This window comes from Uloborus diversus, chromosome 1 (genome assembly GCF_026930045.1).
Source record: "Uloborus diversus isolate 005 chromosome 1, Udiv.v.3.1, whole genome shotgun sequence".
NCBI classification, from domain to species: domain Eukaryota; kingdom Metazoa; phylum Arthropoda; class Arachnida; order Araneae; family Uloboridae; genus Uloborus; species Uloborus diversus.
Genome location: NC_072731.1, coordinates 153981942 through 154009599, shown reverse-complemented (window position 1 = coordinate 154009599; position 27658 = coordinate 153981942). Strand labels below are relative to the sequence as shown.

The 27658-nt window shown below is 32.7% G+C and overlaps 2 protein-coding genes across 2 annotated transcripts in view; one reads left to right on the top strand and one right to left on the bottom strand.

Annotated features, from left to right (window-relative positions):
- The window catches only part of LOC129232990 (serine/threonine-protein kinase D1-like), a 61297-nt gene extending 54033 nt beyond the window's left edge, over positions 1-7264 (top strand). Inside the window, exons 18-21 of the mRNA XM_054867073.1 lie at positions 644-719; positions 2403-2509; positions 4946-5031; positions 6608-7264. Coding sequence (XP_054723048.1) covers positions 644-719; positions 2403-2509; positions 4946-5031; positions 6608-6832 — 494 coding nt within the window. The 3' untranslated portion in view covers positions 6833-7264. The remainder of the gene's footprint in view (positions 1-643; positions 720-2402; positions 2510-4945; positions 5032-6607) is intronic.
- On the bottom strand, positions 357-27658 carry LOC129233001 (bolA-like protein 2). The gene is made up of 4 exons (XM_054867084.1): positions 27427-27658; positions 20736-20830; positions 11781-11876; positions 357-582 (listed from the first exon to the last, which is right to left on the bottom strand). The coding sequence occupies exons 1-4, from the start codon at positions 27490-27492 to the stop codon at positions 525-527; spliced, it is 315 nt and encodes a 104-aa protein (XP_054723059.1). The 5' UTR covers positions 27493-27658; the 3' UTR covers positions 357-524.

The following is a 27658-nucleotide window of genomic DNA, read 5'->3' as shown; positions in this document are numbered from 1 at the left end:
TTTTCACCGCCATTAGCAAACAACATACAAACAATTCACATTGTTACTGTTTTTAAAATCTGTTAAAAAAGATTGGATTTTTAAATTATGCCATCAAGCGTGAATGCTTTGTAGCATGGGTTAGCTTATATATATATCTATAAATTAAAATAGGAACACTGGAAGAGACTAGTTCAGGAAGCTTTAACAATTCATTTAAAAACAAAAATTAGTTGCTTGACATTCATGCTTTTTTTTTTTTGCTTAGTCCAAAAATATTAAAAGTTGTAGTGGGAAGGGTAGGAATTTTTTTTTAATACAAATTTGATTAAATGAAAAGACCCTTTCACAAAAAAATGATGCATTCTGTTTTTAAAAACTTTTTTATTATAAATTGTCTCTAAGAGATGATCATAAAATACAAAACATTTAGCACAGTTACAAGTGTTTGCTATATTACGTACATTTCATTCTTTGAGATTAACTTTCGTGGTTTTTGCTTCATCTTGATCAGCAATTCAAACTTTTTTATTATCCGAGTATCATCAGGCATTAGCTGAGTTTTTACATATACACTTTGTATCAACTTTCACATCATCCATTCTGAAAAATACAAAACTGAAATTTATTCTTTTTTGTAACTAAAAGTTTTTTAAATTTCCAGCACCTGAAGTACTGAAGAACAAAGGATATAATAGGTCATTAGATATGTGGTCTGTTGGTGTTATTATCTATGTTAGGTACGTAATGTAATGTTGATGCTCAGATTAATTTTTACATGATTGTATTTAAGGTTTAAAACCCTATTTTGCTTTCTAATTTATAAGGATTTATTTTATTTCCTTCCATACACTATCGATTTAAATTGCAGTGGTTGATTTATAGATATTTTTCTGCAGGCCCAATAATATTTTACTATAACAAAATCTTTTAAAGAGATTTTGTTAAAGCCTTGTTAATTTTTGAAAATCTTGTTAATATGAAAGTCTATGAATAAAGCTTTATAATAAAACCTTGTAGAATTAAATTTTCAGATGTATTTCTTATGTTAAACTATGTTGGTTTAGCTTACAGGTAGCCAGATCCAAGTGTCATTCTCTGATAAGAATTAAACTTTGCACATTGATAAAACACTTAGAAGTATTAAATCCTTTTTTTTTTTTTAAATTGGCAATAAACTCTTTTAACGGGGCAAAATTTGCCCCTAAATATTGGAATATTAGAGGATGCAATATATCCTTTCATTTAAAAGGGGTCATCTGCAATCAGCACCTTTGAGTAAATGGAAAAGAATGCATAACCTGGATTTTTTAGTAACAAAGTCATTTATTATCTTAAATTCATAAAAATAATGGATAGTTAGATAAATCCTTACGTGCAAAGGGGTTAATTGCAAGAGATGGTTCACCCGGTAATAATATTTTTTGAAAAATCTTACAGTATGTTAGCTTTGTTTTCTTACTGTTTTTTTTTTTTTATTTTAGTCATAACTTGAACTTCTGTAATTAAAATTTGGAATAAGTGAATATATTGTGCCCCCTAATGTCTCAGTAACCCAATAATTAATTTCACCTTATTATAAAAGTGTTGACTGCTAATAAAAAATATGGGTTCAATCAATGTGCAGAGTTTTATCCTATATTTACTGCAGACTAAAAAGTGTAGTTCTCCTCTAGAACATAATTAATTACTAAATTAGCTTATAGCTTTCAATGGTTTTATATACAGGTATGTGAGCGGATGTTGATTTCAGCAAATAGTAATGACAAGGCCTGTTTAGTTTCATGTAGTTCTTTGTTTGAGGAAAAAAAAACAGCAAAAGAAAGAAATTTAAAGACTGACGTAAGAGTTCAGAAACCACTTAGGGAACTTTAAGTTCCATAATGGGATTCCCATGCTGCCGTGCTAAGCACAAATGTCATATCTGCACTTTTTTGTCAAAATTGAGTTATTGTCACCAGGTGGTTCTTTGTCACATATTTTACCCTAAAGCAATGTTTCATCTGAATCAAATACATGGAGAGGGACAACTTTAAACGGGAATTTCTCATTTTGAACTCAGCTCCAGATACCACCTTTGCGCTTAGCATGGCAGCATGGAAAGAATCTCGGTGATTTCAGAAAAATAATAATTAAGAAAAAAAAAATAGATAAATAAAGCAAGCTAAATGATAATTTTTTAAAGGATTCATGTCTAAAAAGATAGAGCTTTTGAGTGAAATTATTTTTTTATTATAAACTTTTTTAACTTCAAATTAGTTAAACTAAACTTGCTTTGTGTGGAAATTTTTTCTTAATTTGTTCAAATGAAACTCAAGCAAATGTTCCATGAAATTTATTTGCATGAGATTCTACAGTAGTTCAAATCTTGATAATCTGTATGAGAAGTAGTTTAATTCCTAAAATTTATTTTTGTTCAATAGTTTAAGTGGGACATTCCCTTTTAATGAAGAAGAGGACATAAATGATCAAATACAGAATGCTGCTTTTATGTACCCACCTAATCCATGGAAAGAAATATCACCAGAAGGTAATATCAGTATTCCTGTCTCATTATGCTCTAGGAGAAGCACAGTTGAACTCTCTTAATGCGATTACGTTTAATATGAAATCACGGTTAAAAAGAACATTTTATTCGTTAAGTTGGTTTGCTATCTAATTACATTAAAAATTTCACGTATAATACGTATTGTAAATTGAAAGTCTCAGCTATGACAAACAAAAATTTCTGACCTATTTACTTAAAATGTTCATGGTTGAATACTGTGATTCTCGTTTTTAAAAATTATTTATTATTTTGTTACATAGTAGAAGTTCCATTGTATAAAGAGAAAAAAAATAAATATTTTACATAGAAAATAAAGCCTGTGCATTTGTTTACCTGTGGACATTTCAATTTACTCAGAGATAAAACTGATCATCTTCCAATGTGGGTTACAACGTATTCTGCGAGTGTTGATTATCATTTTTCTTCTTCATTCATTTATAAGAAACGAGAGATTTTTTCTGAATGTACTAATTGTTAGATTACAATATGTGTATTGGTGGTGATGCTTTTTAAATATAAGTAAGCATTTCTTTTCTTCACAGTATCACTCATTCACGGTTGTTACAAATAATGGCTTATAACGAACAAATTTGTGAATTTTTGTCATTTTGTATTAACCAAGTTCAACTGTCACCTAGATTTTAATTTTTTCAATTAAACGTTTTTAATAGGAAGTTAGATTGTTCCTAATCTATAAGCAAACATACATCAAATTATTTTGAAAAACGTTCTTTAGCAATTTCTTCTCTTCTCTAAATTGCTTTTAATGCTCCAAAAACATTAATACTGTCCGTTCTTGAAGGCCAAAACTAGCATTCGGGATGGATTCCATTTTAGAAAAGGGGAATAGGTTGAGGATGGGCACTTCTCACTCACAGTTACTGTCCTTTTCCATGTGACTTTAGAAGAACTGCTGAACACATTATTTACCACCCTTTTTGTTCCGGGTTTCCCCCCCCTATTTTGATTACATCAGAGCAGACATGACGCATGCGCAAATTCGCCGAAGGTTTCGGCTAAGCAAAACTGACCGTGTATCGGCTATTAAATTGACGTATTTGGGCAGTATTGGGAAATCCTGGTCACCGGGACACTCTAAGCTGTTCAAACAGAAATAAATTTTTCTTTATGACTGAAATGCTTTGAAAACATCTGGAAAGGATTTTTGCAAGAATCTCTGACAAAGCGATAAGAGACTTGTTCTGTTATAGCACATGCATGCATCCTCAAGGATGGGGAATGCATGCAAAAGTTCTGAAAGCGACAGTCCTAGCCTTTGACATGAGGGACAATCGCAAGGAATTCACAGCAGTTGGATTCAAAACTGAACTGAGGGAGAAGCAGAATAGAAATACCATATCTACTCAGCTGCAGGTTTAAATGGTGATTGCAAGCTTCTGATATGAGTGAACGAGACAATATCAAACCCTTTTATTGATGAGGAACACACTATCTAATATATGGGAAACAATTTAAAAGCATTTTTCTGTGTCAAAGATGGAAATTGGTTATCAGGATTTGGTCATTGTAGTTAAAAGCGTAGTTTTTCAGTTGGTGTTTTTCTTACTGACAATAGGCTACAGTAGGGCACCTTTTTTTTCACTTCAACTTTGTAGGAAGTATAAAATTTTCAATCGTAAAGTATTTTAGTGGCAAAAGTAAGTCATTTTTCCTTATTATTTTAGCCCTTTCTTAACATAATTTTGAATGATTGACTGAATATAATCAAGAACTTCAAATTATTAAGTTATCAAATCAGTAACTTCAGAAGCTGCTACTAAATTATGTATTTTGAAGCTATTCCAATAAGACATTGCTCTGCTTATGACAAAATTATGTTCTAAGTGTTCATTTAATTAAAATATAATTAATGGATGTCCTGTTGTGAAAATGGAAATCATGATATTTTGAGAAATTCTGATGACAAGTAATTTGTAGAAATTTCAGAGAAGAAAAGTAAAAGGTTCTCTCTGAAAACTTAGTCGACAGCCTTGGATCCCTTGTTGTGTGTTCTTTGTTGAATAATTGTTTGCAACACTTTTTCATAAAAAACAAATAAATTAATGCAATGGTGGACTATATGCATATTCTATCCATTGAAGGAGTGAATTCAGTAACTATGATAAAATTTAATGCCCTATGAAAGATTTTCAAAATAGTAATACAATAAGTAAGGATTGACAAGAATGTGATCTTCCTGAACTTACACTTTCCTCACTTGCTTTTGAGAGGGGAAGGTACTCTAGGATGATTTAATCCAGGTTAATGAAAAGCTTACAGCATTTTAAAAAATTAGAAGGAGAATTATTTTTTTAATGGGATTTTCTTTGACGTAGTAATATAATGTTTTACATTTATGTTAATATTTATATTATATTATTCTAGTATTCATGGATATGTTTTGTTTTCATAATCTAGCTATTGATTTGATCAGTAATCTCTTGCAAGTGAAGACCAGAAAAAGATTTACTGTGGATAAGTCTTTGTCTCATACATGGTTACAGGTAAGTGGTTATGTGGTATTGGAAGAAATAATCTTAGTTTTTTTTTGTATCATATATATTTTTGCCATTAATTAAGATACTGCAGACCCTTATTTTTACGCGGTTTCAATTATACATGGTTCAATTATACATGGAATTATACATTCGACACCTTTATTTTATTTTACGCGGATGAGTTTCGGTTTTACATGGGTGCGGCAATGCAAATAGATAAGATTTCAGCTTACACATAATAATAAAAACTGCATTTTAGCTTGCTAATAATCGAGCTCGAGACATTTTATGTGATTGGTTCCAGAGCTATTAAATTCACAATTCAGAACTCACTGGAAGAAGAGTTTTTAGGAGTGACGAAGGGGAACAGAAGCAATGAGGATACCGACATTGATGACACAGAACCAAAAACGTTAACATTGAAAATTTTGAGCCATTCCTTGACAGTGATCTTTCTGATTTATTAGTGAAGGAAGATTCTATAATGGAAATTATCATGGATGTGTTAATGCTCAGCGAATAACTACAGAGAAAAATTATTGACAACCTAAAGATTATCAAAGCCAGCTTTTTTTTCAGTGAACTAGAACTGCAACATCACAGTTTAACAACAATCCAAATGTAAGGAAAGCCCTCAACCATGCCCATAGGTAGACATTTATTCTATGCATTGAGAAATGCATAGAATAGGTACATTTATTTTATGCATTATCACACAATAAAAAATGCTGTGTTAATTAGTTTCAAAGAGATGAAGAGTTTTGACTTTTATTGAGTGCTTCCCCGTCTGTTGCTTTATTGTCACACTTAAGGAAAACATTTATTTTAAATTCCATATGAGAGTCACTTCATGTCAGTTCAAAACAGAAAATAAATATTTTTGCACACAGGTCTTCAATTTTTCCCCCCTTTGTAATTCAGCATTAAAATACTATTATTGCAGACTTGAAGAAAAGATGAATTTTTTTTCTTTATATTCTCTATTTTTGAACTTTTTATGATTTTTTTTGTTTATTTATTTTTTGAAGCATAAAGTGCTGTATCCTTTTACTGTATTAAATACTAAAATTGGGACCTTTCTCTTCGCGAAATTTTAGTCTTAAGAATTTTTGCAACTTTCCTTATGGGCATATCAAAATGCTTTTAGAATTTCATTTTGTAACATTTTTCTTTTATTCATTTACTAGTGGTACCTGCACGGCTTTGCCCGTAGTTGAAAATTAAAAGGTCATTCGGTTCGCCTGTATATTTACAAATAATGGATGACGAATTTCTTCCACGTAATGATAATTTTGTAATTTACTTGTCCATCTTATGATAATTTTGCCCTGGAAAATGTTCTTAAAATTGAAATAGAAAAAGAACAAAATCAAATTTTCGAAAAATTGTTTCGAGGTGCACACTCCTATGCTACAAACTAACTTTGTGCCAAATTTCATGAAAATCAGCCAAAGGGTCTAGGCGCTATGTGCGTCACAGAGATCCAGACATCCAGACAGAGATACTTTCAGCTTTATTATAAGTCAAGAAAATGGAGCTGAACATTAAAAGACATGATTAATTGAGGGATTTTTTTTTTCAGGATTATCAAACATGGTGTGATCTACGAAGGCTTGAATCAGAAGTTGGTTCACGTTATTTGACCCATCAGTCAGACGACGCTCGCTGGGAAGCTTATCGAAAATTACACAACCTCGAGCCTCCACCTCCAGTACCAGCAGATACAGATGAAAACTTGATGACTTTTGACATGCCCCTTGAACCTATTAGAAGTAGTTCTGGTATTTTTGGTAGAGTTAGATTGTGAAAAATATTTATTTAAACAAACATTTTAACCGGTAAAAACATTCCAATGCAACATAGATTATATAATCTTGTGCTTCCATTTATTATTTTAGAAGAGAGCAGCTTTAGCTACAATATACAGTTGTTGAAATCTTTACTCTTGTTGAAGAATCTTTTACTAAATCATCAGCTTTACTACTAAATATCATTCCAGTGATGCATGTGCCAAGATTTTAAACTTTTAACACACAATTTGCATTATCATTAAAAATTCATAATATATTGCCCATTAAAAATCTCATTTTTCCCAATTATGAATTGTACATAAAAGATCTAATCATTATTTTTAAATGCATTTTAAATTTCAAAAATAAGAAATATATTCCATGTGTCACTGTTATATATTTAATCAGAATTATTTTGTATGTAAGACTATTAAATATTTATTGTTTTACATGTGGCTCTTTTAGTTTCTGTGTGCATTTGAATTTGTCATATTTTTTTCACAGTTCCAAGCAATATGAAAGACACTTAGCAATCAATTTCAGCATCTGTTATTAGAGGTGATGATTCAAAGTTCTTGTAGTGCTGCTCTGGTTAGTTGAGCAATTACCTTGACAATGTTTGTCTCTTTTTTGAGTAATAGGAGTTGTGTTACTTTTGTTGTAGTTTTTCTAAAGAATTCTAACTAAAATCTATTACACATTCCTTTTTTACTGATCTCCCAAAAAACAGGTAAGCATATCAAGATTGGAACTCAAATAACTAGTTCTTTACACATATTTAGGCATTTTGAAAAGATATTTAGGTGCAATTTCTACTCCCTGACAATGTGTAAAAAAAAAAAAATAGGAGCATGAAAAGGGACTTAGTTTCACAATCTGAAAATATAGGGGAAAATTATGTTCCCATGATATTTATGTTTCTACTGATAACTTGATCAAGTAAACTTAATTTCTAAATAAATAACCAATAAAAAACAGATTTATGTATAAAAAAATTGCTGTACCATTACAGCATTGGGCCAAAATTATCTGATATGATATTTGCATAGAATTATGCAAAATTATGCATTTCATAATTTTGCATAATTCTACTTTTTATATGCAGCAAAAAAAAAAAAAAAAGTGGTTGTATGGAGAAGAGACTCAAGAAACCTGGATACCGTAGTTTGTAGTTTCAAATTACGATTATTCATTGCTGTTTTTGGAACAAGTAAAAAGGCATGCCCCCCCCCCCCTCTTCTTAAATCAAATTGCCACTTGGGGCACTAATCTTGTTTTGCTCGTTCAATTCTTTTTACTTCAGTTCATTCAGCATCTTTACTCACTTTGTAATGAAAATGGTAATCTCTCGTTTACTTGAAAGGCCTGTGAAAGAGATTACAGTCAGTGAACTAAATTTGTCTTCAGCTAACCGAACCAGGCTTGTTTCCAAGTGAGCTAAGAAGCTATTCACAGTGAAGTACATTAAATTGAGTAAAGCAAGACTGAACCTTTGGACAAAGTACAGTAATAGCTTTAAAACTACCTAAACATACCATGCTTTAACATAAAAAAAAGAAGGGTTTGATTTTAAGCATTTACAGTCAAGAAATTTCAATCATTAAAATTAAAAAATACATCAATTATTTATGAAATCTCCCCACTTGTTATATTTAACTGTAAAATGCAGAAAAGTAAATTTTTAATGAATGATGGAAATAACACAATTATTTTAAACTTTGATTCGATTGAATAAATTTCTTTACTATAAACAAAAACTTGATATTTTTGAACATTTTACCCTATGAAGGCTGGATTTAATATAATATTAATTATTTTTCATGCAAATAAAATTAACCATCAAACTATATTTTAAAACTGCTTATCAGGGGAATATTATAACCTAAAAAATATAAATAGCAGTTAGTGTAAAACAGGTATTTCCTTTTAATCAGTGGCGTACCTAGCACAGGTAGCACCCGGGGCGGTAATTTGTAGTTTCACTCCTTGGAAGGGAGTCACACGGTGCAAACGCCACACGTAGTGCCGCTACTGTGTTAGTAATATATTTTATTAAAAATATTAGGGGAATGTTTTAGAATTGAAGTCTTTGTTTTTTTAAAAACTCTAAAATTTATCTCTGTGTTACTCCCTAGAAAAGTGTCATTTGGTGCATACATAATTTTAAATATTGGAGACAAAAAATCTCAAAGTATTATATTTTTCATCCAACTCATAAACCCATTTTGGGTGTCACCCTCGCCCCAAAAGGATGTCCTCTGGCAACCCCAACCTTCTCTGGTAGTCATGCTGCTGTGTTTGATAAATTAAATATCAATTAAAATATCTGGGGAAATTTTCTGAATTGTAGTTTTTATATTTTTTTACAGACTTGCATATTCTTTTTGGGTTTCATCCCCCAGACAGGTAAAACCCATTTTTCAAAATTTTAAGGCCTGAATAGGCTATGTTTGGTGACTTCGGGGGAAAGCAAAAGGTGTCGAGGCTCTCACTGTAATATTAATCACTAAAAATGCAGTTTAACACTATCTTTCGGGATAGGATGTTTGGCGAAGGAGTGCGAGGTTCAGAGACTTTCTCTCTTAAAAACATTTTAAATCTATCTTTGCAACATCAGACAATGAAGGGGAGGGGGGTCTACACAGAAAAATGTAGGCAATTGAAATCTAAAAAGTGCAATTTTAAGCACTCCCCGAGTAGCATCAACTCATCGGCCATTCATCGAAATCCGATCCAACTTTGATCGGCCGATGATCGGATTCCGATGAGTTTTCATCGGAAATTGCTCCAATATGTTTCATCGGCATGAGTAGAGTCCGATCATCGGAATCCGATGAATTTTGCTCCCTATACCGATGAGATTTGGAGCAATATACGAGCAGTGCTGTTCCGAGGCGATGAATTTTGGATGAAAATACGATGAGATTTGGAGCAATATACGAGCAGTGCAGTTCCGGGGCGATGAATTTAGGATGAAAATACGATGAGAAGTAGTAACAACTGCGATAAAGGGACATGTAGGAACAGTGGGATGGGGGGTCCGCCATCTTGGATGATCACGTGACCCTTCCACCATCTTGAAAACTTTCAGGAGGGGTATGTCCGGATGACGTCATTTGGGACAATTATTTAATGTATTTTAATAACTTGTTTATTTAATTTCTAATTTAACAACTTTTGACGAACGTGATTCATGAGTTCAATCTAAGTCGCTTTAGCTGGGAATCGAACCCTAGACCTCTGGAATACGAGATTCATATGCTAACCACTAGACAAGTAATGCTCTTTCCAAGGAGGAAAATAATGTATTAAATGGAAAATCATTTGTGGCGCCATCTATCGGGGGGCAAGGCCATAACAGATTTCTGAACGGAAAGTGAGAATTTTATTCAGTGAATATACTTGTGGCGCCAGCTAGTGAAGAGTCGGAGTGGATCATTTTGCCTGCAAACCGAGTCAGAGTTCGTAATTTTGGGAGTCAAATTGAACGGAGTGGAATTGTTTTGGAGATAGAGAGAAATCATTCAAGAGTCGGAGTCTCATTTTGTTCGCAATTCCAGTGAGGTAATCGGGATTGGAATCGTGGAGTTAAAGTTGAATTGATTTTGCAGCAAATCGGAGTAAACCCTTCCAAAATCCAGGAGTCGGATTCGGAGTCAAAGTCTCAGTCATTTTTCCTCCGATTCTCAACCCTGAATGTTGATCCGTATAGCCTTACGTTTGATCAATAGTCGGATATTCGAATAATAAAACTTATCCTATTTTAACAGTTGGGAGATTTCCAAAAATTTTAGATTGGGAAAACTTTTATCGGAAAATTTAAACGACCTACTTTTTTTAAGATGAAATGTAACTCGGCAAATTTTCATCGGAAAATTTGATCGTTACGATCTCTTTTTCCGATGAAATGTAGCTTGGCAAATTTTCAACGGAAAATTTGATCGTTAAGATCTCTTTTTCCTATGAAATGTAGCTCAGCAAATTTTCATTGGAAAATTTGATCGTTACGATTTTGTTTTTCGATGAAATTTCGCTCGGGAAAATTTTCATCGGAAAATTTGATTGTTACAATCTTTTTTTCTGATGAAATGCAGCTCGGAAATTTTTTTATCGGAAAATTTGATTGTTACGATCTCTTTTTCCGATAAAATGCAGCTTGGCAAATTTTCATCGGAAAATTTGATCGTAAGGATATAGTTTTCTGATAAAAAACAGCTCATCAAAAACTGTTCTCGTTTTCCGATTCTGATCGCAACGATATCAGCGTGCATTACGCGATGAGTTTAGGAGGAATCGATGATCGGCCGAGCAAAATCCGATGAGTTGATGCTACCTGGGTCAGGATAAGTAAGGGGAAAAAAAAAAACTAAGCAACTTTCCTTTTCATAATGTTTGAAATTGAAATCATAAAAATACAATTTTAAGTTCATTTTGGTGACATTAGATGGAGGTTCGGAATGAGGGTCTTCCTCAAAAAATTTCCGTAATTAATGGCTTAAAACCTTAATAATTGTAAGGTTTATTTTGTCTCGTCATGGGGATGATGACTATCTTGGATCCATACTTGCAGTTGCTGCTTAATGTATGGCTTCAGTTTGACCCCTGCCGGATTCATTAATGCGTTCCACGGTACCAGATTACTTTTATATATATTTTTAAAATTTTGACATGAAATTTACTACTCCTAAAATCTTTCACCTTCTGCTGTTGCACCAGTCACCTGCACAAGGCCTGTATGCTCCCACAAGTTACATAATACTAAAGGAAAAAACTACGTTGTGATAATCTTAATTATTTCCCTTGTTAATTTGAAATAAAAATTATTCAAAAAATCTTTTGAAGACTAAATTAACAGTTTAATTTGTTTCTTATGTTCATAAAAAAGACATTTCAAACTTTAAACAAGTACCAATTTCCTATATCTTATCAGATGAAAAATTATCAAATGATTTCATGAAATATTACTTCTTATTTTGCTTTTCCCACTGCTCTGGTGTCAACGTCTTTTGAGTAAAGGCATGAATAGAATTCATTTCTTCTTTAAGAATCTCATTCACCATTCTGTAAAAAAAAAATATATATATATATATATATATGTATAAATATAAGAGCCATGTCATGTATGTGACCGAGTTTTCTGTTTGCTGTATTTAGTGCAGACTTGAGCAATTTTTGGCAGGGTGTATTGCCCTGTTGCTTTTCCCCCTTTTTAGTACCCCTTGTTGCCATTTTGGTGTACTTTGCAAATTTGTTTAAAATACTCCCATGGCATCTATAACAATTAGTGTACAAAAATCATTTTTTCTTTAGTGCTAAATCTGTAGATCTACATAAAATCAATTTTTTATAGATACCTTCAGCATCGCAACAAACTCGGTTACTAAAAATCATGAACATCATTGATTGACTATAGGCAAAAATAGGAGTTTGGACACAGTGGCAGATTTATTAGAGCGGCGGTGTTAAAAACGCCCCCTCCGTAACCATCATTTTCTGGAAACTAATATCAAATTGAAGAAAGTACTAACAATAGCTACTATTTTAATCAAGTAAATTCTATTAATTTGCTTTAAAGTAGTTTTAGACAGTAGTGGAGTCGAGGATGGATAGCGTTACCCACTTTTTAGTTTTAACCCTAGCTCGCTCCCTCTCCTTTTTTTAAAACTTTAATAACACTGTGCGGCAAAAAAAGAACCCCTAAAAATCTGATTCTTATGTAAAATGACCTCCTGAATCCAATTATGACTGCCCTTATCCCACTATACGTCCCACTTTTTGGATATGGACCCCAATTAATTTCAACTTTCGATAGCTTTATAGCCATTATTTTCATTTGGAGGGAAAGGGGGCGTTATACTAGCGATTTTCTGAGGGGCAAGAAAGGTGCAAAATTCAAAAGCATGACCATTTGGAGCCAGGTTCGGATCTATAAATTTTGGGTCCCCTCCACAAAGGCCAGCAGTGTATATTTGGCAGTGTATAGTTGCAATGTTATTAAGTCTTATTGCTAGTTTTTTCAATTACTTTCTTGGGCCGTTGGCCCTTTAAGGACGTGAGCCCCATTGCAATGCAGGCATGCAGATCTGGGCTGTTTGGAATAAATTGGGGGACTCTTGGGGGCATTCCCTCTAAAAGATTTAAAATATCATCAAAACTGATCTTTTTTCCTAGGGACTTGTTTTGCAATGCTTTCACTTATTTTCGGCATAAAACCAGAGTATACGGCTCACTTTTATGCTCCCCATGTCCGAAAAATGCTCATTTTGTAATATTGTTACGAGTCCAGCCACTTCAAGAAATTTTTTAATGACGACACAGTTTTTGAGAAAACCACAGGAGATTTATTTACAACTATGTACAAGAAACATAGTTAACAACTGCTAAATTAACCATAGCAATTAGGCAAATATCAACTAACACCATAAACTCAACGGTAATACACGTATTCACATCAAAATACTCAAAAACACAGCGCAAAGGCTTTGCAAAACAGACCTAATACAATACACTCTCCAGCAGGACGGCTAAGTCAAGACTAACTTTTTATGCCGTGGAGGCCATTTATAAATCCTTGAAAAGTTTCCACAATATCACATTGAGAAATTTCGATTACATTCTACCAACTACCAATTTCTCCTACCAACTTCTTGTATTTTCTTTTAATTCCTTTCACAAATCTTATCTTTCAGAAATAGAGGGCCCATATACTTCATTCGAATGTAAAGGGGTTGTATATTCATTACAAGAAACTATTTACAGGTTACTTTACCAGGACAATTTTAGATGAAAGATAATGGAATAAATGCCAAATTTAGCCAGATTACAACAAATTAATCATAAAAATAATTACTATTTACAGAATTTGTAACAATATATATACAGTCAAACCTCCATATATCGGATTTCAAAAAATCAAAAATTTTTCTATATATTAAAATTCCAACTAACTTCCATGTCCATTACATGGAAAAGTTGTTTCTATATACCGAAAAAATCTCTATACATATCGAAAAATTTTTTCGAGATATTTATAGATTTTTTTTTTCCACTTTAGACTTTGTCTCATGAAAAATGAAGGTTAGGGGAGAAAATTATGTTCACTAAAGGTTGCTACAAAACTCATAAGGAATCGTGGGTTGAGGGGTGTGTAGATAGGTTGTTGTTCCATTCTAGATTTCTTAAATTCCCTCAAGTTTATTTCAAATCTTAGTTGTAACCAGTAAAACAGTAAAATCAGTTTCAAGTTATCCCTTTTGTCTGTTGATTATCATTCCTTGTCTTTTTAGCTTTAGTGAAAATCATTCAAGTTGATTGAATTTTTACTTTTCTCTCGATTACCATCGTCAAAATGAAAATCCCCCAATGTTGCGGATGAAGTTGAATTGCCAAAGAATGAAGATGTCTGAAGGCGAAAAAATGTTATTTCTGGTAAATTTAGTATTTCCGCTAGCAGAGTGCCTGCTGTTATGAGAAGTCGGAAAGCCATAATAAAAGTACTGAAACTTAGAGAAAACTTTCACTCAAAACAAGAAATGACATTACAGTTGGTTTCTTAAACAATGCAGTGCTCAATAAGTGTTTCACATTTAATTTTTTAATTATTAACTTTCATTTAATCTGATGCTTGTATAAATTAGAAATTGAGTTTTATACACGAAAATTACCTTTAATTTAAATGTTTTAGGAGATTTTTATGATAAACTAAGATTGTTTCTACAAGGGTGTTTCGAAAAATAAAGATACATTGGCTCGCATTCCTTAAAAAAAAATTTAATTTATAAAACGTCAGTTACTTTTTATTAGTTGGATTATTTTTTATTTTTCTACATAATTACCCCCGTTATCCAAACATTTGTCAAATCGGGGCACAATCTTTTGTACTCCACAGTCATAGAATTTTGCTGCCTGTGTTCGGAACCAAATTTCAACTTCATTTTTAATCTTATCATCGTTGTGGAATGACTTTCCACCAAGATGTGACTTCAGGTAAAGGAATAAAAGGAATTCACTGGGCTCAAGGTCCGGGCATCAGAGATCACAGACGGCCGATCTGTTCTTTGTTTGTCATGAACATAGGTCCTACCTTCCGAGAAATGGCGACACCATTTTGTGACATTTTATCGACTCATAATGTCCCCATAAACAGAAACAATTTCTTTGTGAATATCCACTGGTTGATGACCTTTTGCATGAAGAAAACGTATGACGGAGAGCACTTCGCATTTGGCGGAATTCTGAATCTGCGCAGCCATTTTAAACACGACCTACTCCAACCAGTATCAACATTGCAATACCGAACGACCACAAGGAGAAAGCTAAAGGTTCAAGGTTAACACCTGTGTTACCAACTTGCTTGCCAAAATTTTTCTTTTCCTCTGCCGTACAGTGTTATCTTTACTTTTCGAAATGCCCTCGTTTATATCGAAATTTCTATGTATCGAATTTTTTTCTGGCAATTAGCTACTTTTATATATGGAGGTTGACAGTGTATATATATTTTTCTTTTCCTCTGCCGTATAGTGTTATCTTTACTTTTCGAAATGCCCTCGTTTATATCAAAATAGCTATGTATCGAATTTTTTTCCGGCAATAGAAATTTAAAAGGTCATTTGGTTCGCCTGTATATTTACAAATAAGGGATGATGAATTTCTTGCCAATTGGCTATGTTCATTCGCTCTCCCATTCCACCTCATGATAATTTCGTAATTTACTCATCCATCTTACGATAATTTTGCTCTGGAAAATGTTCTTAAAATTGAAATAGAAAAATAACAAAATCAAATTTTTAAAAAATCTCTTTGAGGTGCACACTCCCATGCTACAATCTAACTTTGTGCCAAATTTCATGAAAATTGGCCAAACGGTCTAGGCGCTATGTGCGTCACAGAGATCCAGACATCCTGACAGAAATTTATTATTAGTAAAGATATACATATGAAAGACATTTGAGTTTTGGAACAATATGTTTTGGAAATTTTTAAATATAAACAAACATTAAAATGTCTTTCTATAATGTCTTTTTTAAATGTATTTCTATAATCAAAGTATTCTGAAATAGACTAAAATTACATATAACTCTACATTTTATCAATATTGTCATACATATTGATACAATTGGTACATAATTTATTGATACAAAATTTCCAGTAATAGCTGCTGTAGCATCTGGATAATTATGAGGAAAGTGAAATACGTTAAAAGTCATCCAAACTGCTAAGGGTGGCTTAATTGCTGTTATTTTATATATATTTTAGTTCATGTTCATATAGAACTCTGCCAAATCTTCACCGAATTGCAAAGGGTTCTTGGTTTGCATCTATAAACTATCAAAGAAAAAGATTTATTTTTGGAATAAACTAAACTGTAGGAAAAAAGTAAGGTCAGAGGAAGATACTATTTCTGTTTCTAATGAAATAGTCAGAACAGCTTCAAGAATTAAGTCTTGCCAGGTATTTTTTTTTTAAATTAAAATAAGTGTAACAACAAACATTATATGCATTCTGCAAAGCTTTCTCAAATATTCTACTGTTGTAACCTCCTAAAGGCTAAAAAAAAGGTCAGAAGCAATGTGAGCTGTTTTATCTGTTATGTATTGAAACTAACTAAAATAGCAAGAAATGTTACCAACCACTCTTATGCGGGGATGTAGAGGTAGAAAGTTCAAAAGATACAGTCATAGATCATCATTGCAATGATTCGCTATTTTATCCTAGGGTACGAATTTTTCCTCTCTCTAAGTCTCCAAAACATTAGTTTCCATTGCATCATTGAAGCAGATACAATTTCCGAGAATATAACTGTTTAGAATCAAATAAAAGGCACTTCTCCTTTGTCTAGATCTCACCAAATTTGCTTGAATTCTGCCCTTGTGTGCAGTGACATAACCAGAAAAAAGTTTTAAGAGGGCACATTGAAAAAACAAAAAACAGGATTTTTTTTTTGATCCGATAGGAAAAAATGTCAAAAGGTGTCCGGTTAAAAGTTTGAAACTTCTAGTTTTGAAAACACAATTTTAGCCTTAAAAACGCAATTATAGGCCATGTTTATTGACGTTAGGGTAAAGGAGGGAGCTCAGAAACCGTTTCCGATCGATTATTTTTTTAAATAGATTGAAATCAATTCCTTCTCCCCCTGCAAGTTTTCAAAATTGAAGTTTCAAAAACTCAACTTTTAGACAAACTTTGAAGATTTTATGGACAGGAGAATCTGGAGCATTTCCCAGGAAAATTGTTTACAATTATGATTCAAAAAATTTAAGCAATGTTTTATATTCAGAGGCTCTTCCACTTAAATTCTGAAATTTTTTGTAAGTTGTGTTGTTTAAAAAACCAATTTTTTGGGATATTAAAGAAAGGCAGCATGGCACAAATATTTTCTTAAACTCAAGTCTTAAAAATGCAATTTTTAAGGCCATATTTTGTAATATTAGGGCCAGTGATTTTTCGCAACTAGAGCTTCAAAAACGCAATTCTGAGCGATTTTCGATGTTGTTGAGTATTTGTGGGCTTCTCCCTAAGAAATATTTGATGCAAAAGAATAACATCTTTGTTTATAACATATATGAAAATTGGTATTAAGTTAATGCAAGTAAAACCAAAAAACTCTTGAAAAGAATCATTGGATGATTCCAGATCAAAATCTAATCTTGATGTAATTTACTTCGATAAATACATTTTCTATTTAAAATCAGCAACTTATTTATTCGTGTTCTTAGTTTGATCAATATGAATAACCAATTTAGTTCTAAATGTTTGTTTTTTATCTAGTAGGATTTTACTAGATAAGTATTTGAATTTTTAGCATTTCCATTTTTTGAAAAGTTTTTGGGGCATTAATGTTTTACAAATATTAGAAACAGACTCAGTGCTTCTGTTTTAATTGGATTATGCATAGCCCTCTGATTGTTCTGTTCATTAACATGTAAAAATTTAAGTATGTTTTATGCACTGATGTTATAACTAACTTGATTTTTCTGTATGTATGGGTGGGGGGGGGGGCGCCAGGAAACTTTCATCCTGGGTGCTGTCAGAGCTTTGGACGACCCTGCCTGTGATATCTGCTGTCACGTTTTTAAGACTAAATTTTGAGAAATGTCCAAGTGAAAACCTCCAAACATCCCTTCCTAACTTTGCCAAAGACTCTCTAAAATTGCCGTTTCGAAACTTCAATGCTGAAAAGTTTCCGGGAGGGAGATTTGAAACCCATGCCTTTCCTTAACCTCATCAAAAAGCGTCTAGCATTTCTGAATTCCTGATTCGGAAAGATTGCCTTTGCAGAGGAACCTCAAGGGAGGGGGCGATCACGCCCTCCCTGATATCCATCCTTGTGGGAACCCATTTTCAGCTACATGATACAGAACAATTTTCACCTACTAGATAGGGGACGGATAACTCGGGGAACACTGTAACCTTTCATCATCATCAATCTTGTTTTCTATCACCCCTTTGTACAGTTGTCCAAATAGAGTCAACAAAAATAATTTATTTTTTAACTAGCTGCTTTGCCCGGTCTACCATGAAAATAACTTATTAAATAACTTCAAGTAACTTATGCTCAACAATCGGGTTTAAATAAAAGAAAAAAAAAATTCCCTTCCAAACAATGATGACAGTATTAAAATACTTTTAAGTGTAAAAAATTAAAATGTGAAATGTACAATGGATTCAAAAGGTGTAACCATGGAAACGTGAAAATTAAATGGTTTTCAACTTGAATGGAAATGAAATTTTTCGAGCTTGACGTAAAAAGTCTCGTAATTATTTTTCTTTTGGAGTTAGAAGCTTACTTTTTCGACCGGGGGACGAGTTAGATCTGGAGTAAAAAATGTTGCTTTTTCCAATGGTGTCAAAAAGAAAATTGTGGGACAATTCCTTCACTTTTTATTGATTTACTAGCAAAAATACCTGGCGTTGCCTGGGTCAGTAATAATTATTAGAAAAAATCGTTACTTGCTTTTGTTTTCTGTTTTAAGTGAAAGAATTTAAAACACATCTTTTTGACGTGATTAAAAATCGAGTTTCTTCCTTACCCATAAAACTAAAATAGCAATAAGTATAAAGAACAAAGTAGTATTGATTTAGAAACGAAAGCACTATATTATACAAATCTAAAAAACATGAAATTAATCTTCTCATGTTTAAAAAGATTAATCTGTTGATACTTTTTTTAACATGGAGTCTAAAACCTTCTCTCTATGGCTAATGAAGTATGAAGTGATTAAAAAAAGTAGCTGCGCTCGTAATACCCATATACTTGCTTTAGTTATTTCGGGAAATTTCAATCATTGTGGCTCTTGGTGCGATTTTACCGAATTTGCGAAAGTCGTTTCGGGGTACCTTCGATGACGCTTCCCCATTCTTTCCTTACTTTGTAAAACGATATGATATTAATTTTCGTTACAGAGATATCGTCGCCAGATGCTGAGATATTTTTGGTCACCATAAAATGGCGCTAAACAGTTTCATCCGAAATGTTACCAAAATAAGTAATAAAATTTGGTGATTGTTTAAAATTGTGCAAAAAGGAAAATTAATGGAAGTTTTTGTGCTGTTTATGGATTTGCCTAATTTAGTTGCTGGATTATTTAACACAGTAAAAAAAGTCTTTTGAAAATTCTTTGATTGGCGATATTTTGTTTACATGGTGAAAGCTGAGAAACATTATGACGTAGTCTTCGGCTTCAAAAACAGCAACGTTGAAAAAACTGCCAAATGCATCAGCTACGGAAATCTTTCTGCAAAAATTTTGGTGATCTGCTGGTTGTTTGGATAATGAGTAAGTGTTCAATCAGCATAAATAATAATAAAAGCCATTAATTACATTAAAGTTCCATTTAAATGGAAAATCATCAGCCAAATCATGTATTAATTGCCAATCTTGTGCAAAAATCTTACTTCAAGATTTGACTTGAGAAAAGCCTTGAACAATCACAAAAAGCAAAGAAAATCAACAATACAAAAATTGTCGCTATCAACAGGGAGTTGAGATGATACACTAAATACTGTATTGAGTTGAGGAAAGCCTTCGAACATGGATCTAAAAAGCTCATAACTCGTTTTTATTCTACTTAGAAATTTCGAACAGGTGCCATCTTCAGCAGAAAAATCAGAGCTTTTGATGGACATATAATGTAAATATGTGTAAATATTTTTTCATCCCAATATTAGAGAATTTATACAAAAATTGTGTTTTATTGTCCCCCTAAGGGGGTTTTACCCCCCATAATGGGACGAAAACTACCCTATGTGTTATTCTGATGCATAAGCTATATTATTGTAAAGTTTCATCAAAATCCGTTCAGTAGTTTTTGTGTGAAAGAGTAACAAACATCCATACATCCATACAGACAAACTTTCGCATATATAATATTAGTAAGATTTAATGAAGAAAGTAGTGCCTAAATTTCAGCTAAGCCTAAAAAATTGAGCTAAAAGCATAAATAACGCCCGCCATAATAAAGTTAGAGCATTGGAACAAATTGTTTGGAACACGGAAAATTCTACCCTTTTCAACGATATATAATATTAATATGTGCAAGTAATTTTTCACCCCTTTAATAGCCTATAATAGGCAATTTACGTGAAATTTGGACCTAAATTGAAATAAAAAAAGATCTACTAGTCAAATTTTTTTTTTGAACTAGTCTGCAAACCTTAACGGGGCATGATCAAGATTCTGTGTGAAAATTTCAGCGAAATCAGCTGGGTAGTTCTCGAGTTTTGGGTGTTCAATCAAACAGAAGCTTTTTGTAGACTTCCTTTTAATAAGTTAAATAGCAATGAGTGCCTTTCAGCCTCTTGATGAAAAATATGCTGATCAGATTAAAAAAAATTTTTATCTCAGAATTTATATTTCAGCATTAAAATTTTTTTTCTTTCAACCGTATTTTAAGTTAAAATGTTTAACTAATAATCACTTACCTGTGCCTTTGAAGCAAAGCTACTCCATCAAATTTTGGTGAAACAATTATGGCATTAAATTTAGCTCCACAGCCATCCGAAAGATCTTCAACAGACTATAAAAGATATTAACATTCATTTAGAGAAATTCATTTCAACTAAAGATTTTCTCTATGACATCCTAGTGCAAGAGGGTAGTCATAGAAGAAAAAAAGTAATAAATACTTAACAGGGTTTCTCTGTGCTAATGGCACATCTGTATTTGAATTATTTTTCAAATGCCTAACTCAAGATAATTCTGTAATAAGTAACTGAAAAAATGATTATAATCTTCATATCTAATAATATAGCGAATTTACGGATTGAGTAATGCTCCTGTCATCATCAACAATTAAACTCACGCTATATCTCTACATAGTATAAAATGAAATCTCCAAAAAGCGTCTACGTGTTTGAACTCGCAAAACTCGAGAACTACCCAGCCGATTTCGCTGAAATTTTCAGTTTGTTCCTTTAAGTCCTGAAAAGGTTTACAGACCAGTGCGAAAAAAATTCGATGAATAGTTCATTTTTTATTCCAATTTAGGTCCAATTTCCACATAAATTCCTCAATATGAGGGTTAAAAATTACTTGCACATATTAATATTACATATCGTTGGAAAGAGTACAATTTTCCGCGTTCTACGTAATTTGTTCCAAAGCTGTAACTTAATTACGGCGGGAGTTATTTACGTTTTTATCTCGAATTTGTTTAGGCTTAGCTGAAATGTAGGCACTACTTTCTTCATTAAATCCATCAATAAAAAATGAAGGAATTGTCCCACAGTTTTATTATAGTGATATATATATATATTCAGTAGTGTGTTGTGTATAATATGTGCTTGTTATTAATGTAGTAAATGGATTTAATTACATGCCAATAAAGTAATCAATTCAGAAGCAATCATCGTTACTGCGATTTGTTAATAATTTTTTAAAATAAATTATTTTAGGTTCCTTTTAGAGAGGTAAGTTTAATTTTTATTTATTGAATAGCTATGGTAAATTCTTTAGCACTGGTTTAGGGGCGATAACTTACTGCCTAAATGTTTGCTTACTTAGCTTTAATTTAATTTTTATAAAATTATTCGTTATTAAACAATATATTTTTCTTGATAAAATAAAAAATGAGATTGTTAATAAATATTTTTACAAAATTAAACTTTTTATTAATACTAATAATACGTGCTTGGGGCATTCCACAGTATTTTTGACATTTATGTAGAGTCCGTAACGTGACCTTTTTTGCCATAACTTTTTAATTTACTGTTTGATTAGCATATTATTTTATTTTGATCTTTTCCTACCAACACACCAGCTCAAAGTAAAATAATTTGCAAATCAAACGGTAAATTAAAAAGTTATGGCAAAAAAGGTCACGTTACGGATTCTACATAATGTCAAAAATACTGTGGAATGCCCCGCTTAGAACTTATATTCATTTTTAAACTGAACATATATTTGGAACAAATCTGATATACCCCCCTCTTGGCGACTTTTTCCTGTTGGCGCCAAAAAAGCGTCGCCAAGAAAACTATGTATGACGTCATATGTCATACATCGTTCTTAGCGATGCTTTTTTAGCGCCAACAGGAAAAATTCAAATTATGTCTTTAATTATTTAATGAAATGAATGCATTAATTTTTTTCCGTTGTTTCTCCGGGATACGAGCCCTCGGTCTCATAGTACTTTCGTAATGAGACCTCGGCTCGCCGGCCCTGCCTCGGTCTCATTACAAAAGTACTATGAGACCTCGGGCTCGCCAGGACCTCGCTGCCGCTCGGTCCGTTATCCCTCCGACTTTTAATATACATCACAGTCGGATATAAGTCACAGATCTCCTCCGTTCAGTATACAATAAAGTCACAGATTTTATGTGAAATTAACACCATTTTTGTGCTACAAAAATACCAACCAGACCAAAATACAAACTACCAGAAACACACTAAAAACACAATAATTCAAAATATGTTCACTTACCTTTTTTACTTTTCTTTTACTTCCTCACGTGAGGCAGTGCACATATGTTCCGCTCTTAGGGAAATTATCCCATTTTTTATTATCATTACTTTACAAAAATATTTAAATATAAAATATATATATATAAAATCTATTTAGGACTCCGGTACGTCCAAACGTTGGATGACCTGACGAAAAAGAAAAAGAAGATTCATTCAAAAATTTCAATTGATACATTTGGACAACATCACAAACCGAACTCATAATTAAAATAGAAAATTCAACTAAATTAACATTAAAAAACAACAAGAAAAAGAATACTCTAAAATAAAGTTTGAATTGAAACTTTATTTTAGAGTATTCAACTTAAAATCTCCCTAAGAGCGGAACATATGAGCACCTACCTCCTACCACACACACACGTGCAAAAAGAGACTTCGAGAAACTACTTTCCAGCGTTCAAGTTGCAAAACCAGGGTTGCCAAGTTATCGCCTTATTGGCGATTTTCGTATCGAGCGAAAAATTAAAATCTCGCCAAGAGGGGGGCATATCAGAGGAGAGCCATATATTTTTTATAGCATTAAATTTTTTTCTTAACCTCAATTTTTCCAGCATGCTGGAAAGGACCAGGCAAGTGTGATTCAAAATCTGGTGGCCCCCAAATTTCGCGGCATGCCGGATAATGCGGGGTAATACTGTATTTGATTTATTATAATATATATTGATCTTTCAACTTAATATTTTATCATCCAAAGCACAAAAGAACATAGGATCACACGGGAGAATTATGGGTCACTCTATTTCCGGGGTATATATTAGTCACCAACTTTTTACTGTTAAAAATGTTTTTTCAAAAAAAAAAAAAACTAAATTATGCAAAATCATTGTTATATATTCAATTTTCTCATATTGAGGTTAAAAACAATGCAACAGAGAAGTAAATAAGAGAAAAAAGTTTTTGTACTTCTAGAAAAACATCTTCAAAAAAGATTGCCACGGAAAATCGCGATTTTTTCCCAGATTCATATCAGAGAAAAACTTTTGAAAGAAAAATTTTGTTGTAGCTCATTTTTTAATAGCAAATGTAGTCTAAGCTTTTCATACCTACAAATATTTTTTCTTCTAAAAAAAAAGTGTTTAAAAGTATACTGATTTATCCAATTTACTGTTATTGGTCACCGGGGTAATTCTAGGTGACTATATTTTCTGGTGTTTATCTTCTAGGTGTTTTTTAAAATTTATTATTGTAAAAATAATATCAGTATCTTAACTTTAACATGTTTTTTCTGTGCCAAACTCTCTCTCAAACAGTAATTTTAATGTTCCAAATGCAACCAATTACTACTAAAGTATCACCCATTTGGCTTGCAAATCAAGTTCAGCTTTGAAGATAAACTATGTCAGCATACAATTAAGGCACAATGAAGCTCCAAAATACAAAAAATAATTAATACAAATCCCTCAAGTACCAAATAAGAAGACAAACGAATACAAATTCAGTAGTTATACAAATCAAATTCTCTTGCTTTCAACTTCAAGAGAAAATCAGCAGAAGAGTTTTCAAATGCGAAAACACATGCGTAGCACAAAAACAAAAAACCAAAACTGAAAAATGTTGTCATAAAAAAAAAAAAAAAAATCCCTTGCTTAAAAAAAAAACCTGAACAAGTTGATTAAAGACAGTCTCCCAAATGCAAAAAGAACTAGCTTAGTTTCGAATTGTATATGACAAGGATAAAAGAGGGAAGAATTTGCAATAACATTCTTGCTTAGAATATCTACAACGGAATTTATTCTGTATTTGAACATCAGAAAAATAATTTGCTACTTATGAAGATATAGCGACCCATTCTACAATGGAAAAATAACTTAAATTTTGGACAAGGAAAAAGCAAAAATTGAATTTCTTGAGCAAGGTGTTGAAATGTTGATTTGTCCAGACGAGACACTTTTTGAAGTAATTTGAAACAAGTGCCACATATTTTAGTCTAGTTAATTGAACTAGAAAAAAACACTTGCAGTTGATAATAACATGATGAAGGTAGCATTCAAATATTAAAGACACTTCTTCCCAAAATTGTGCTTTTAGAACAAAGAGCAAAAACCAATTGTATTCAACTAGTAAAAACATCAAACTATTTCAAAGTTACTTCTTAAATGTGACACTTTTAATCATTAAAAAAATCTCTTTGTGGGCTATGAAATGTTAGTTTAGAATATTCAATCATATGCATATTACTTTAAAAAAAAAAGGGGTTGACCCATGTTTACCCCATGTAAAAACCCATAATTGCTCAATTCAGGGTAATAATTCTTGGTCACTCATTTAATTTAATTAAAATGAACAATGATGAAATTTTAGGTAAAGGGATTATTTGAATAATTTTGAAATTGTTTAAGCTTGCAACATACCAAATTAAATCATTTTATGTCTTATAGTTTAGAAAAAATTAAGATGTTATGGTTTTTTGGCCCATAATTTCCCCGTCTGACCCTACAATATTGGATGTACTACGGGCCTGGGGCACATTGGTCAAGGACAGATCAACAAATTTATCAAGGAGGGGGCGGTCGATTCTTTAACTTATCTCTTACTACGTATCTGACTTACACTTGGTCGGGGGGGGGGGGGGACCTGCTGCCTCATTTTTATAAAAATTCTAAAACAACTAAAACATAGAGTTTTATCCAAGGAGGTTCCAGAACCTACTCCTTCCCCTTTCTGTCTAAAGATGTATTCTAAAATTGCGCCTAAGAACTTACAATTCGTAACAGTTAAGGAGAAATATTTCAAAACCCTCTCCCTCTAATATCATCGAAGGTCATCTAAAAGTACGCTTTTTGTAACATCATTTTCGAAAAATTACGGAGGAGGAAAGTTACTGAACCCATCAGGGACTACGCTAGCATTCGCCAATGCGCCAAATGCGATAAAATCGTAAATTTGGCGAAGAAAATTCGAATTTGGCGAATTTATTGGCGAACAGAAAATTTTCTAAAATATACACAGAAGAAAAAAAATCTCCCTTCAGATGTCAATCTAGATAAAAATTAGGTTCGTTCCGTTCACAAAATTCAGACCCCTAAAAACGGACCCTTCGCAAAATTCTGACCCCTAAAAACAAATCTTTCATCACAAAACTCCCAGAATAGCAATCACTGAAAGTTGTTTTATCCTCAGATCACTACGAGCAGAATGAGACGCGCGTTAGCATCGGATCGGTGGAAGGATGACGTTTGCCTCTCGCCCCTTTGCGTCACTGTACTTGCGCCCCTCGCCGATTGGATATCGAGTGCGCAGTGTGGCTACCAAGAAGAAATTGTTGTCGGATGCCTTGTTGAATGGCGCGTTTATTTCATTGTGTTCGATGTCTGAAACATCGGAGTAAGATAGGAATGCAGTCTTTACTTTATCAAAAGCTTATATTTCTACTCTCAAATATTTTTAAGAATGATAAATATCACTTTATCTTGTTTTTAGCCATTTTTCCTTTGAAAAATTACATATGATTTATGGAAAAACTGTACTTAATTTGCATTTTTTCCCCCACAAAATTCCTAAAAACTGGAATTCCTTCTGGCGAACATTTCGAAATCCTTAGCGCGATCCCTGCCCATTCTTTTCTATAATTCCACCTGAGATGTCTACAATTGCATCCTTAAACCCTTATACTTCTTCCTCCTAACATCATGAAAGATAATGTGAAATTACCTTTCACAACCTTCAACTCTTTGGGAGCGAAATTCGGACTTCATTAATTTCCTTCATCAAAAATGGCTGATACATTTAGGACACCAATTCAGGAAAAATTGCTGACATGAGGCCTCTCAAGGGAGGGGTTATCACCCCTATTATCCCTCCCTTCTATCCATCCTTCACATTGGTTCACTTAACAAAGTTGTGTTGAAAAATTAATGCAAGAAAAGTTAATGGGTATAACTTTGATATACCCCCCCAAAAATTACGGGCCAAACCTAGCACTCCATACGGACTTTTTAGGGTTGCTGTTTCTTATTTTTGTGTTACCAATTTAGGTTTTTGCTGTTGCCAAATTTAGTATTTTCTTGTATTTTTTACCATGAGTGAGAAAAAAAAGTCGTCAAATTTCCGATTTGGGGGGTATATCAAAGTAGTTCCAGTTAATGAATTGAACGTCATCAAAAAGAAAAACATCTTGATGATGAGATAAAAAATCAAAAGTTGAAAAGCAGACAAACATGCCCCAACTCCCACTACACTTATAAGCAGGGGCATGCACAGAAATTTTGGGGCCCATCAGAAATGACTCTTCTGGGCCCTCACAATAGTATTTACCCGTATATTTCACCATTAGTTCTAAAAATATTGGACCCCCTTCAGGTTGGCCCCCGGGCCAACAGGTGCCCCTTCTCCCCCTGTGCACGACCCTGCTTATATAAGTTAGTAACCACATTTAAAAATAAAAAAAAGAAGCCACTTTATCCAGGACTTTCCTGCACAATCTGATTCGTCACAAATGTTGTGCCTGAGGCAAGTAACAGCTCAAAATGCAGCATTAACTTCGAAACATTACTCTTTAAACGCATTCCACCGAAAAAAACAAATATTTTATGAGTGCTAAAAATAGAAATAATTGAAAACTAAGCAAATCAAATCTACACATTATTCGGGTACCGAAATACGCATTTTATTCAAATAAAGGGTAAGAAACGAAGCAGACAAATCACTTACAACAAAAACCGTATCCAACTCTTTTTTCAATTTGTCTTCAATATACTGTTGAGTGTACAGAACCATTGTAATAATGATAACTTACGATAACTTATGTGCAAGGAAAATGTTTCACGAAGAGTTAATTAATATTACAAAAGTTTCAAATTTAAATCACTTGAATTTTTACAATGTGTAGTTAAATATTCAAATAAGTGGTTGTTTTACTTTAATTCAGCGTAGTGGAGCAGAA